Source organism: Lepeophtheirus salmonis, chromosome 2, assembly GCF_016086655.4.
Source record: "Lepeophtheirus salmonis chromosome 2, UVic_Lsal_1.4, whole genome shotgun sequence".
Classification (NCBI taxonomy): domain Eukaryota; kingdom Metazoa; phylum Arthropoda; class Copepoda; order Siphonostomatoida; family Caligidae; genus Lepeophtheirus; species Lepeophtheirus salmonis.
Genome location: NC_052132.2, coordinates 39,467,649 through 39,482,361, shown reverse-complemented (window position 1 = coordinate 39,482,361; position 14,713 = coordinate 39,467,649). Strand labels below are relative to the sequence as shown.

At 28.0% G+C, this 14,713-nt stretch overlaps 1 protein-coding gene across 2 annotated transcripts in view; it reads left to right on the top strand.

The window, feature by feature from the left end:
- LOC121113734 (follistatin-related protein 1) overlaps window positions 1-14,713 on the top strand; it is a 260,114-nt gene that overhangs the window by 156,142 nt on the left and 89,259 nt on the right. For both annotated transcript variants that reach the window (XM_040707586.2, XM_071886824.1), the window contains exon 4: window positions 13,979-14,061. In XM_040707586.2, the coding sequence (XP_040563520.2) occupies window positions 13,979-14,061 (83 nt within the window). The remainder of the gene's footprint in view (window positions 1-13,978; window positions 14,062-14,713) is intronic.

Here is a 14,713-nt window from a genome sequence, read left to right as displayed (position 1 = left end):
ATTAGAAAGATAAGATGCTGTACTTAAAAAGTTTGTTATGACAATTTTGTGATTATTTGAGGGCATGTCAAAAAAGTACACCAGCAAAGAGAAAATACGCCATATTTTACAGTTTGTCTTTGATAAAGGGAAACTGCAAGCAGGGGGCTGAAAATGTGAATAGTATTTACATTCTCAATAATTTAACAGCCAATCATGAACAATTTTGGTTTCGTCAATTTTATTCCGGTAATTTTAATATCAAAAATGCACAACGCTATGGAAGACCAATACCCGAAAGTGCGGATGAAATAACGGAAAGTTTCGAGTAAGACCGTCAATTAAGCATTGTTTTTATTGCCAAGAAGATAAGCATTAATGGACTAATTTATACTGCTCCTATTTTTCCGTTGTTATTTCCCAAGGAGCATAAATACACGGCACCCTCCAAGGATCACAGAAACTGCAATTTAATCATTTTGTACAGAATTATAAAGGGGCATTAATAAAACCGGGCGTTTAAAAAAAAGTAAGAAGAAAATAATAAAACAAAAAAACCACAGACAATAAAAATATCTACCTTCCATTAAAACCAAATATAATCAAGTAAACAAAAAAGAAGGTAAATAATATTTGTTTAAAAACATAAAACATAAAACAGTTTTTTATCATGGAGGTTACAAGCAGCGCTCGTCTTGAAAAACGTCTCAAAGTGTTTAGTTCCCGAGAGAATTTTGATGAAACTTTGTACATCATTTTAAATCCAACAAACGTCCTCCCAATTTTTCACTGGCTTCTTCTTTCCCTGGCAAGCGCGTCGTATATTGTCAGGAAATGGATAGGAGACTCGGATCCTTCTTTACATAATCTGCATGAGTTCTCATCGGCTTATCCCATTTTTTAAGGTGATTTTTCTTTTGAATTTGGCCAAAAAAACAAAGCACACAAATTTTGTTAGAAATGTTTTAAATGTGATTGCAATTTCCATCCTATGGCTACTATGTAATCATAGAAAGTTCTGCTCCTTTTTATAATTTTAAAGCTATTAATTGCGACATCTGATGTCATTAGCAAATCAATTAAGAAGGTATGATGTTTTTTTGATAAATAATTATAAAATTATGTGTATTTATTTAATTTTAAATCATCTTTATAAACAATTGATCACAAGTAATTAGAAAGTTTTGTATTTCTTATTATCAAGAGAATTTTAATAATTTTGTATAATAAATATCATGCTGATTCATATATGTAGTAAATTTGAAAAATATCATTTTAAAGTAGTCAAATTACCTTCACGATATTTATTTAATCATAATATCTCTATTACTAATAATAAACCTTTTAAGAAAAAAAAATTGGGAGTAGATTTCTCAGATATTTTTAGAAATTTATTTTATTTTATCTAAATGTTAATGTTATGGTTGTATTTAAATTGGGATTTACAGATAATCATAAAAAATTTCCCAAAAATATATATTGTTATTACCATAGAAACAAAGATAGTCTTCAATTTTCACATATTTGCAATTACTCTTTGCAAATATGTGAAAATGCTCAAAATATTTAATATACTCATTAGATATATGTACAATGATATTTATAATAAATATTATTTTTCTGTGCATATTTATATCATATAAATTATTATAAAGAAATGAACATTACTTTATTTATTTTTTTGACATAGAAAAAGAAAATAGGTAGCGCCAAATCCCATAAAAAAGGTGGCAATTTTCAACCGACCACTTCAGAATTTTATCGTATTACAATCATGCCATCTGACCTAGGAATTGCCTTATGAAATATGAATAAAAAGGTACTAGTAAAACTGCTCTGGGGAAAATTTCCCTTAGAAAATTGCCCTTGAGGAAATTGTCCAAATTTTGTTCAAACTTCATGATGAAAAATAACACATTATAAATTCGCTTTATTATTTATGATTTAAATATATATTTGTTTATTGCATCCCCCAAAGGAGTACCATCAAGTATGAGGAATATTATTGCAAAATAATTTCACTAAATTTTTTTATATTCAATCCAATCTTCTAAGAAATAGATTGAGAGGATTGGTAAGGAGGGGGTGAGGGGGATAAATAGCTTAGGGCCTCTTAAAATATGGTTGAATACTCTCCGCTCTCGGATTGGCAAAGGATTTTGTGGGATTGCTAAAAACAATGTGTGGTTTAAACTATTTTTGGGTATTAGAGGGGTTCCTTGGATGGATGTGATGCTTCGGTGATATTTTTAAAGGCTCCAGAGTACCCTCAAGTACCCCACGCAACTCGAGGGCTCGAAATTATTTTTTGATATTAGATATAAACTGTGGTGTATACCAAGTTTCAAATAGCCATTTATTCTTAGCTTGTGGCACAATTTTAATAAACAAATGCTTTCTGAAAAGTAAAAAATGTTATGTTTTTTTTTCCAACAGTATTTATATATTTTTTCATTTTAGATTCATGACCTTATATAAGAAACTTTGCCTTACATTTGACCTTGTGGGTCAAATTTTATCACAATCTATTCGGATGCAGTTTTTACGTCAGAATGTTTTCTAAAGTATATATAAATACTAAGAAACCGTTTGTTCAGAGATGTTTCGTATTGAATTATAAATGAAACGAAACATTTTATTTACTTAGGGTATCAATTTTAAAAGCAAATTCTTTGTGAAATCAATATCAAATACGAATTTTATAAAGGAATGTTATAAAATTCTTTAACTAAACGTTAAAAGAAATCAAAGGCATTTAAAAAAATATATTATGAAAAAGAAAAACTTAAAATATTTCATTATTTTATCTGTACCTTTACACTTTGAATTTTTAGCGAGCAAATTTAAAAAGAAGGGGTAATTGCTTTCCACAGACATTTAGATATGACTATAAATATATTTCTTAACAGGTGAAATTTTTAATATGATACCACTGAACAAATATTAGGAAGAAGTCATGTTAAATTGAGGTAGAAGAAGTGTAATTTAAATTTGTTCATAAATGTTTCAAAATTTGATAAATTTATTATTCCTATTACAATGATTTACAGCAAAGAAATAGAATGTATTATGTTTTGTGTTAATTTAGTCATGTAAAGATACCCATATGATATAATAATACTTTTTATTTAGAAAAATTTCAGGGTCATGTACTTACATTGATAAACAATATGAAATTAATATAATTTTTTTTTGATTATAATACTGAACAAATAAAAACATAACATTTACAATCGCTCTAAATTAAATATTTTTTTGTTTTTCCCTTGAAATGAATAAATATTATTACATTTTAATTTTTATACACATAAAAAAAGTTTAACTTAATGGATCCATGTAGAGTTAGTTTCTTAATTAAAAAATAAATCCTTATTTTATTAAGAGGTTGTGTGGCATATAATGTTATTTTTCTCATTTCTTTTTAAATTTCCATATAATACAATACCGAGTATTTCTCTCACAAAACCTCGATCACAAAGAACCAATAGAATGAATCCTTGATGTCAACTTATAAAAGAATACTCGGTAAAAAAAATAAAAAAAACTAGATATATGTAGTTTCATCAGGAAATTCAGTTCAAGGATGAGCAAAGAAATAGCTCCTGAATAAATAAAAAATACTCACGTTTTATTAAAAATGGGGTTTCCAAAAAAGTAACAATAATTAATCAATAGCTGTCTTTCTAAATAACTATATTTCCTTCCTTTAATCTTCATAAAATGTTTTGGTCTATTGTAAAAAATATTGTTTTTTAAACAAATTTGAAATACTCTTAAAACAATGGAATCATTTCTAAGCACTTATCTTATGATCTGGTATACACTCAGGTAGATGACGTGTCAACATAAAAACAGATCAGGATAAAAAATAAATTGAATAAAAGAATTTTTCTTTTTCTAGCTATTCTACATCATAAAAAAGGAGGATATGATTTTTACATGACATTATACACCCTTATATCAAGAAAACATTATTTGCTGCTATGGGATTATTCTAGGCTTTATCAAGACTTGAAGTTTTTTCCTGATGCTCCTCATTTAAAATTTAAGGCTTTAGAAGTCGTGCTTTTATAATCAAAGCCAATCTATTTCTATGTTTAATATCGTAGAAAGTCGTGGTCACAATTATACCAAACTTTGATCTCAGCCAGATTCCGTATGAGTGCATAACGGACAATATTTTTCTAGACAAACAAGGGGTTATTTTTGACTAATAGAATACATTTCCGTTTTTTCATTTTGAGTCAGTTGTAAAGATAAAGCAGCTTAGAAGAGACAATTATTCCCGCTTAGAACACGAAGCAAAGTTAATAGCCAATCTCATTGCCTACTCCAGAAACACAGTTTGGAGAGTCGTTAAGAAGATGGACACCTCCGACAACATTACCAAGAAAGTTCAAGACAGTTCTCAGATGAAGAAGGCAACTCCTATCTTCAAGGCATGACTGAAAAAATCACTCATGGCCAATCCATTAACCTGCATGTCTTCACTGGAGAAAATGTGCTTTATGAATCGCTCTACCATCAGTAAGGCTGTCAAAAGTATGGTTTTGTACTCATACTATTGAGGCCAATTGAGATCATATTACAAATTAATATGCTATTAAATTAAACAAAAAAATTGTCACAAAACAATTCTTGCCTGTTTTTATGTTGCCACGTCACATATATAGATAAATTCAAGATTTCAATATTTTCGTTCGTAAATTGATTGAGTACATGGATTGATTATAAAATACATTAATATAATATGCGAGTAGATAATCAAAAATAAATGTAGAAATCTGTAAATATGTAGGCTTACATATCGTTGTAGATGAGTATGCATGTAAAATCAATGTATATAATCCAAATAAAATAAAATTACTCTTTGCAAACAAAATCAAAAACATACTCCTACGATATGCATGCATGTACATTATTTAATGCTTGAAAACAAAGCGAATAAGTATATAATATTTTATGTATAAAACTATTTCGTTGAAAATAATTGAATAAAAAGATACTTGCTATCAGCATTGTAGTATACAGGGTGCATCAGTATTAAATTTATTTACGAAATGAATTAAAACATTTTTTTTTTATTCATACAAAAAACTTTAAGATTGTAACATTAAATATACATTTATGCAAAAGTTGTATCTATTTCAGTTTAAACTAATTTATATAATAATCAATTATTTGTATCTAAAAAAAACTGTAATTAAAAAAAAAATAATAATTTCATTCCATATTACAAAATACATTAAGTGCTATAAATATGCTACTTCCCAAAGAACTCCGAATTATACTCTTTAACTAATATTCATTGTGAAAGAAAAACAAATGAAATAAAATTGCCAAAAATGATAGATTGAGTAAATATCAGATAAAATATTAATAAATAAATATGTAGACATAACTTTTTATCGAATTATAATTCAATAAAAAATTTAAGATTTATCAATAATTATGATTGGTAATTTGATTTGCGTAATAACTAGAATTATTGATTAAAGTTATATTAAAAAAAGGAATGTTTTATTCTACATGATAATAATTTAGTCATAGTTAGTTTTTTTTATAAATATTTTGATTAATAAAAAACTAAAAGTTGTGTACAAGGTAGTTTGGAATTATATTATCATCATAAAAATTATATTGCTCAAAGATTATGTTTTGTATTAGAATATGTATTAATACTTGTTTCCGTATTTAATATACTTGCCCATGTACTGAACAATTTGCCAGAAACGCCTCGTCATAGACTTTTAAGTACACGTCTTCCGTAAAATTACAAAAGTTCTTGCTGATCAATCAAGAAAACAGCATTGCAAAGTCTTGGTAGTAAGGAGCAAGTGAAGAGGAAGGGCAAAATCTTTTGTCTACCCCTGCCCCCCAATTCTTGCTCTTTATTTGTAGTGTGGGCTATAGGCCAACATCAATTGGATTCTAATTATGGACTATCCTCTATATAACACACGGGCTGAAAAATCACGGGCTTAACTAAGAGATGACTTTATTTTTTTTTTTAAATTGGGTTTTTTTTTTAATTATTATTGTGATATATCTTTTTTTCTTGAATATATGAACCAGAGTCCCCATAATGTTTTTGGGAATAACAAAAGGTGTATATCTCTTAGCATAATTACTCAAAAGCTAAAGAACAGATTGTCTTGAAACTTTGACAGCTGTTTTTTGAAGTTTGTTACAAACAGAAAATGAAATGATTTTTTTTTTAAAATAGCACCATTTATATGTGAAGCCCCCATAATTTTCAGGATGTGTCTTATTTATATTAGACTAATGACTTTATTTCAAAATTAATTCCCTGTAGTAGTACAGAAAAAAAAATTATACTTCAAAATTATATTTAGGTTTGTAAAAGCTACAAAAAAAGTCATTTGAAATGTCATATATATGAATGTATATATATTCATTTGCATAATATTGAAACGTGTAGTTTTTATATGCTAGGGCCCCCACAAACTTATTTCTTTCATTTGATAGTTACAGATAAAAAGAGTTCCCTACAAATAGTTTTTTTTACATTTATTCATTTTTTTTATCCAAACAGTGCAAGTTGGATAAAACTTTATTTTCTTTTTTACCATATAAATAAAGTTGTTTTTTCTATAAATCACATCTTTTCTCCTAATTTAATTTCTTTAACGTTCTACACTTCTTCTTTTTTACAAAGATTTATCAGAAATATTCTAAAAATTTAAAAACTCAAAGGTTTTGAATCTTTTTTAAATTTGAAGGTAAAAACAAAGGGTTCTCTTTCATTTTTTTTCATATATACAAAATTTAGAAATGAATTATCACATAGTTTTGTTTACCTAACTGAACGTTTTGAATTATACTTGCTTATAGTTCCTTTGGTTAACGATATATTTATAATCAAAAATTATTTGCCATACAAATTTTTTCATCTATAAAGGCTAAAAACTTAGAATTGGATTGAATTATCGATCCAATATTTCATTTCTGAGTAGTACTATTATCAATGATAAATTAGAGTCAAATCCGTTTCCATATCAAAATTTATTATTGAATGACTCATATATACATAGACATGTAAATAAAAATTGTCTCCCAGTGCGTGTAAAATAATATTAGTTGTCAGTCTATTTATTCGAAAGGAATGTAATTATTTACTTTTTTCATTTATTTTGGTCTTCTTCATATCATATTTGTTATCTATGTACATTAGAATTTCCCGTTTTCTGTTAAATATTTTAATCCCCCTCCACAAATATTATTTCATCTAGGAACAGTAAAAACACGGACTTTAGTAAAATTTGAGGCCTCTCAGGCAAGTTTTTGCTTGGTACAGGTTCATTAAAATTTGGGGGAAATGGGGTTATTGGGTCAAAGTGACAATTTTTCGAACTCGTGTACAGTTCCAAAATTGATGTTATGAGTACAAAAGGGTAAATTTTATACTTTAAAAAAATCGGTTTATCACTTAAAAATACTGTACATTTGTGTATAATAGTTTATGGGCTCTAAGTTGTGCTTCTTGATTTGCAAACAAGAGAATGTTCCTCCTTTTTGTTGAACAGCTATTACTTTAACTAGGGTTACATTTTGATGTTATGTCTTTACAATACCGGGAAACTGCAAATCATTGAGCACATCTTAGGGCCTAAGTTATAGAAACCAATAATGAAGGAGCACAATATTTTTGAGAGGCTACAAACCTCGCCAAAGTCACTATTTACATTGTCCCAAGCAGAAAAATATTTAAGTAGGTAGGTAAAAATATTAACCCGAAAACGGGACAATCTATCTATCAAGGATCAGGAGCTTTTAGTTGTTGAAGAGTAAACTTTGATGCGTGTTGACTGCTTTTCACCAACCCGGTAAAAACTGGCCAGAATTACATAACTGATTCCAGTGGTGCTCCTCACAAAATTATATTCATTACAACCATAGAAATATACACTCCTAATGAACCTTACAATCTTGTAATTTCTTGTCAGATGATATAAAAGTAGTAGTGAAAATGATGAATAGGAGTTCTTCTAGTACATAGTAACATTTTCAATTCTTTTTACCATCATTTAAAGTATTGTTACTGCAAATTGACGCAGCCTCTGATGTTTTAGATTCGTATTCGTATGTATGTTCAGTGGTTTCAGGAAAGTAAAAGGATGAAGGACAGCAACAGGATTTTCATAATCCCCTAGCTGTGTATATGGGAAATATTTGTAGATACCTGACAATCTACTTCAATTTCTCCCATCATGAGCAAGGCAAGTATATCCATTAAATAACTTCTTCTTCTCCTCATCTTCTATATAATTAAGCAACTAACTATACTTCACTTTTTTATATACTTGGTAAAAAAGAACATTCTTTTTCATCAACCAGGACAGAGGCGATCTCAAATACGTGTATCGCCTTAAGCTTCATCATTAGTGATGAAAATCGTGTGTATAAAAGGCATGTTAAAAAAAGAGACCTAAAATCAAAATGGTCACCCTAATAATTTGAATAATGTTTTGGAAGACATCCTCTGTGACAATGGAAGAGGGGGGGGGAAGAAATAAACAATGCCAGTTGATAAAATTACTCCAATATCGATTCCCAATTTTATTCTCAGTCCAACAAAGACTTACAATTATAACTTTCCAACAAATCCTCAGGGTTACACTCCGTCTTTTATGATCAAACACAAAGGTTCAATCCGGTGTTGTATATGATTGAATCTATTTAAGGGAGGAATGTCACTACTCATGAATTAAATAATAATAACAACTGCTAAGCAAAAGGAAATTCATTCTTCAGATTACCAATTCCAAAAAAAACGGGACAGCTCAAAAAATCACGGTATTTACATCACAATTCATAATTATCTCTTCGCCGATACTTTATTCAAGCTAGACACGAATACAACATGAACATCCATATTTGATTCTTCAATATACCATCCATTTTGGATACACAACAATATTTTCTTATTATCAGCGTGAACAAAGAAACTCTTCTCTCTCGTCCCATTACCATTACTTCTTACAGTCATCTTCTTTTAACCCAAAAAAAGAACTGAATATACTACTTAGGTATGCATCTAATATAGGATCACTGACCCCTATACTACTTATAGGCAATTCTACTGGAATTGGTGGTGTAGCTTTCCTCCAGTCAACAATAGTATTCGATCAAGAACTACTTATCCATCCCCCTAGATATATGTAAGCTTTTAATTAAAAGATGTACAACTTTTATTTCCTTACTATGTTTTTGCTTGATAAAATTAAGCAGCTAGAAAGAAAAAGTTAGGGTTTGAATCTAGAAAGATAACAATATACCAACATAAAACTTCTACGACTAAAAGTTATGATACATAAATGCAAGTATGTATTCTTATATTGATAAAATATAAATACGAAATTATGAAAAGAAAGTTATTTAGCTTACAAATAAATGATTTAAAAAGAAGAAACCAAACTTTTCTATTTGTTTTTTTTTTCTTTTTCATAATTCATATTTTTATCAAACTACGATAAGAAAACACGAGACAAAAAGTAAGTAGATAAATTAATAAGTTAGTCTTAAATTGTTCAATGTATTTCAAATGCTGCTAAACAAAAAGCGGTTGATTCATCAGAGATAAATAATTTTGGATTTTTGATCGTAGGTGAAAGTTTTTAAAAAGTAACATTTAATTAAGAAAGTTTTTAATTTTTATCATGTATTCACTACAAAAATTAATGCAACCTCTCCCATCTTAAGCATTAATCAATAAGGAAAATAATTCAATCCTATCTTTTTAGCCATTCATCAGTCTCAAGGACCGATTAGTCGTTCCTTCTGTCCTAGATATTTTTTTTATTCTCTTCATTCTTAGCTAGGATTAAAGAAGAAAGAAAAATAATGTGGGCTAAAACGTATAATACTTGAGTAGTATACGTTCTAACTACACACCTCCTTTGACATAATTAGTAAACTACGTCGGTTTAGCTGTGGTAGTTATCATACAAAAAAAACAATAAGTTCCTGTCGTACGACTGATAACTTTTATAAGGACTGAACTGATAGGATTGGAGTCCTTTTACTAATTTAAACCGATCCAACACTAATACACGTGTAAATTTATACAAGAAAACTCCAAATCTATTTTTATTTTTACCTATCCGAAAATGTGATTCTGAGATATGGAGTCCACTATTTTTGCAATGTTTTTTATAACTGTGGTGTACATCAAATTTCAAATAAACATGTGGTTCAAGTGCAATAAGCAAAGCCTATCTTAAACTTGACACCCCCCTTGAAGTATTCCTGTTAAGATTTTAAGAAAGTAATAGAAGGTTCAGATCTCAAAAATGAATTCGATTTGACCAAGATTTAACTTAATCTACACGGTAATAATAAAAGGCTATCATTTTTAGAAAAAAAAAATCTTTTTCATCACATTTACCCAACACGCTGTACCTTTCATTGTATCGTGCAACCTTTATTCAAAAAGAAGAAAAAAAAACAGAAAAAAGACCCAAAGTGATATCTATACAAAAAAAAGTCAGGAATTTAAATTATTGAGCAAATATTTATTATTCTAATTTTTATTTAATTTTATCCAATAAAAAAAAGTATTGTTTTGTTATATTTAACGATTTCCTTAAATGAAACAGCTTATTACAATAAACCAATAAAATGCTTTGAGAGACATATAATAAAAATCTATAATCAATACATTTGAAGACTGATCCTAGATTTTCACAAGGAGCATATTTCAATATGATTGTAAACAATTAAATTTTTTTGAAGAAGGACTAACGACTCTTATTGTTTCGATATTGCAATGGCATTATTAAGATTCTCCTATAAATCATGAATTACTAAAAATCTAGTATAAATCGATTTCCAACTATGGAGTGATTAAAGGACTGGTTTGAAGATAAGTACATGAATTTGACCTCTCTCTATATTAGTGGTCTTACTATCGTCCCGATCCCTAAAAGTAAAAACAATCCCATATACAATGCACTGTTTCTTGCATTAGTTCATATAACACAATTACAGTTTAGTAAAAATAGATCCAGTCTGGGATACAACATGAAGAAGTCTGGGCCCAATGTATATTGACATATCAATAAACACGTTCTCAATTGTACTTATTCAATAATAACTGCATTGAATTCGATTCACTTTATGCCCTCCGAACTGACTGACTCAAGGCTCATTTATAGAATCAATTTAGATTTTTTTCGAATACTTTGACATATTTCAAAGCCATATATCATGATGGGGTTACTCACTCTAAAGTCTATGGAGTGTTTAGAGGTTGATATACTACCAATAATATGCCGTTGTAAGAGATTTGGAAATCTCTTACAACGGCACATTCTGGGCCCGATACAAAAATCCACCTTAGTATATGTTTAAATCCGGTTGGACCCATGTTTGGAACCTCTATGACTTCAGTAAGATCCTTAGAATTAATATTTTCTAAAAACGGGACTAGCAAACACTAAAATTGGATTTACGAGCATTGAATCATACAGCTGTTGTATGTCTTTTGTTCGCTTCAACCAAGAAAGAAATATCAGGGAAGCTTTCTATTTGAAGAAAATCCTCAATTGCACGTGAAAGAAGAGAATCTGTCATTTTTTCATTCAGTTTTATCCAACTATAATTTTTTTTTAAGCCTCACAAATTGCCTTTATATAAGGCTCCAAGTTAAATGATATACTATCTGATGCATCAAACGACAAGTACATTTCTTATTTTATCATAGAACTGGGGCTTAAACAAACATAGATAAGAGGATTTCATCTGCAATCGTTTAGTAGAAATAGTCAAAAGAATATTTCATATATGTACACTGTAGACGAAACATTTTAATTTCACATATCAATTATTAAGCCACAAGTGTGGCGCATCATTATGGGAAATGAAGAAATATCTTGAATACTACGTCATATGGAATTTTAATCTAGATACAGGCATTATCACAATAACATAAAAACTCTTTTTAAGATGTTAACCATTCCCAATAACGATAATTATGGTAAACAATAATTCCTCATTTGGGAAGAGTTATTGACTAACAATTTATCAGTTTTTATCAATTTTACCACATTTGTATATATTGTAGACTACCAGAAGTACCCAAGATGAAAAGTAACAATGTCAAATTCCATATAAATCTTTAGGTGGCACATCTCGATCAAATTATGAAAAAAGGCGAAAACTATATACCTACTGTATATAGATACTGACAATACATTTTAAGTCATTTTACAAAAAATAATTTTGATACACAATGAATTACCCTATAAAAATTATATTAAAAGTGTTTTTTTCTAAAATTGTGCTATGGAACAAAAAAATAGAGAAAAGTTAGGAAAGTTTGATAATCTGCGTATAACGCGCATCCTTCTTTTTTTACATGTTCAGAAAGGAATGATCATATTTGTTCTGTTATTCGCTCTATTTGATCAATAAGGTAGCTTTAAAAAGAAACTTTATTTATCATTTTTAAACCTTAGAATAATGTCTATCATAATTAAAAGAGGTAAAATAATTATTAATGCTGTATTTTAATCCTTATTGTCGAAGTTAAGAACTTTTGTCTCCTTTCAAACTTTAAACGAAATGTGCTAGACTTATAGATCCATAGGTAATTTTCTTACCATATATCAACTTTTTTGTACTATCCGTAATTGAAATTCGAAAAAAGTTTTATATCAAACCTGCAAATTGTATATGTCAATTTGAAACAAACTCACTTTTTATATATCTACGAACACTTATACCTAAGCTTAAAGTTTATTTAAAAAAATATTTCTTATAAAATTTTAAAAAATATTTGCAAATCGGAAACGCAGATACTTAAATACTTTTTATAACAATAGTTTTTAGTACTTTGGTTTTGCGTTAAGATATATTAACCCTCTTAGCATCAATTAAGCTTCAAACAAATGATTTATTTATTTTTAAACATGAATTATATTAAATTAAACATAACGTGCTGTACATCAAAATCGCTTTTTGCTATATTATTGCTATTTAAATCAAATAAGTCACACGGCTTTAAGATATTAAGCCCTCCACACACAGACAAAATTAGCTGTACTGATGTACACAAATTAAAAGCTAAACAATTAATCCGACATTATCAAGATTTAACTAGATCCACATGATTATATTAAATATAAAGAGATCGATGAAACCCTATAATAAATTAATTGCAGAATAATTATATGGTTAAAAAACTAAATTCATTAAGAGCAATTTATTGAAATATCTCCCAAATTTGCTCGTGCAATAATATTCTGCCATTTTGCAATAGATTTGAATAAAATATGGCCATTAACACAAATATGAAAGAAAAATCACGTATTTCAACATAAAAACAACTTTGAAGAAAAATTAAGAAAATGTATAATTTTTAATTGAGTCAAAGTTTAATATGAAGTTATATAGTAGCTCATTATTTCGATAGTAGTTTTTCAAAATAATGGGATTCTTTAATATTCCGAAATTTAATTCCAATTAATTTTTTTGCATTGATTTTGTACAAAATAAGTTAAATATATATTTGTTAAGGATATATTTTATATACATGAGTAAAATGTATTTTTATCAACCAGAACATAAATATATTGTAAATAGAGTCAAGCCCTTTTTCATACGTAGAATGCCTTAATTAATCATTGAGAATACAATTACAAAAATTATATGTGCAGTTGTCACATTTTTTGTACTCAATCCAAAAAAGGTGGAGTTGAAAACCCCATTAGATAGCAATTGCTGAAGAATAAACATTTAAATATAAGAAAATCAGTTCTTTTAAAAGAAAATAATGATGTACATAAGTAAAAGAGAAAAAAGTTCTTTTAACGATATATTCACAAGAAGAGTATTTGATTATGATAACAATACAAAAATAATTGAGATAGTATTTAGTAATTTATTTTCTTATATAAATAGGTTCTGTTAATTATAATTCATTGTTAATAAAATATCTAATCTAATGCATCCTTTCTTATAAATCTTTCATTTTCAGTCGCTTGTAATCAAAATGAAAGGAACAACATGAGGGAATTCATTATTGACTACGTCACAAAGAGAGGCCAAAGGAATCTGAAGGTAAGGCATGTTTGTTTTGTTATTCATAACGTCGTGACAAAAATCATTGTTCATTTATTTATAAAAAGTAGAAAATTTTTCTAAAAAATCATGAATATTTATATATGTTACTGAAGTATATTTCTGAATGGTTGTAAAGAAACTCTTTTGTCTAAGAACCAACTTTCAAAGTACTCAAGCAGATACATTCTTAAATAAAACAAAGGCATTATTTTACTGTATCTTAATTTTTTTTTTTTTCCCAAAATAGAAAACGTAAAACTCAATGACTTTTTCGAATATGATTATATTTATTTGATAATATGATAACTATTAAATATAAATATAAAGAGGAACATCTCCCCATTTTTTATCAACTCAAAAGTGTCCTATTAATCTTTAATATGTAATTTTTAGTAACTTTAAAAAAAAAATTAAACGTCATTTCTGTAATTTTTTGGATGTACATTCCAATCGATTATGTATGCAGTTCAATTGACTAAATTTAAAATAAAAAAAGTTCGGTCTTTAGCGGTCTCCTATAAACTGATTTCATAATTGAAGTCTTGACGACATTATTTATGGCTCTAAATGGTGAATGTCAGTACAATGATGTTATATTAAGTCAAAGGCGTCTTCAAGGGGGAAAATTAGTGTAAAGAGTGTGACCGAA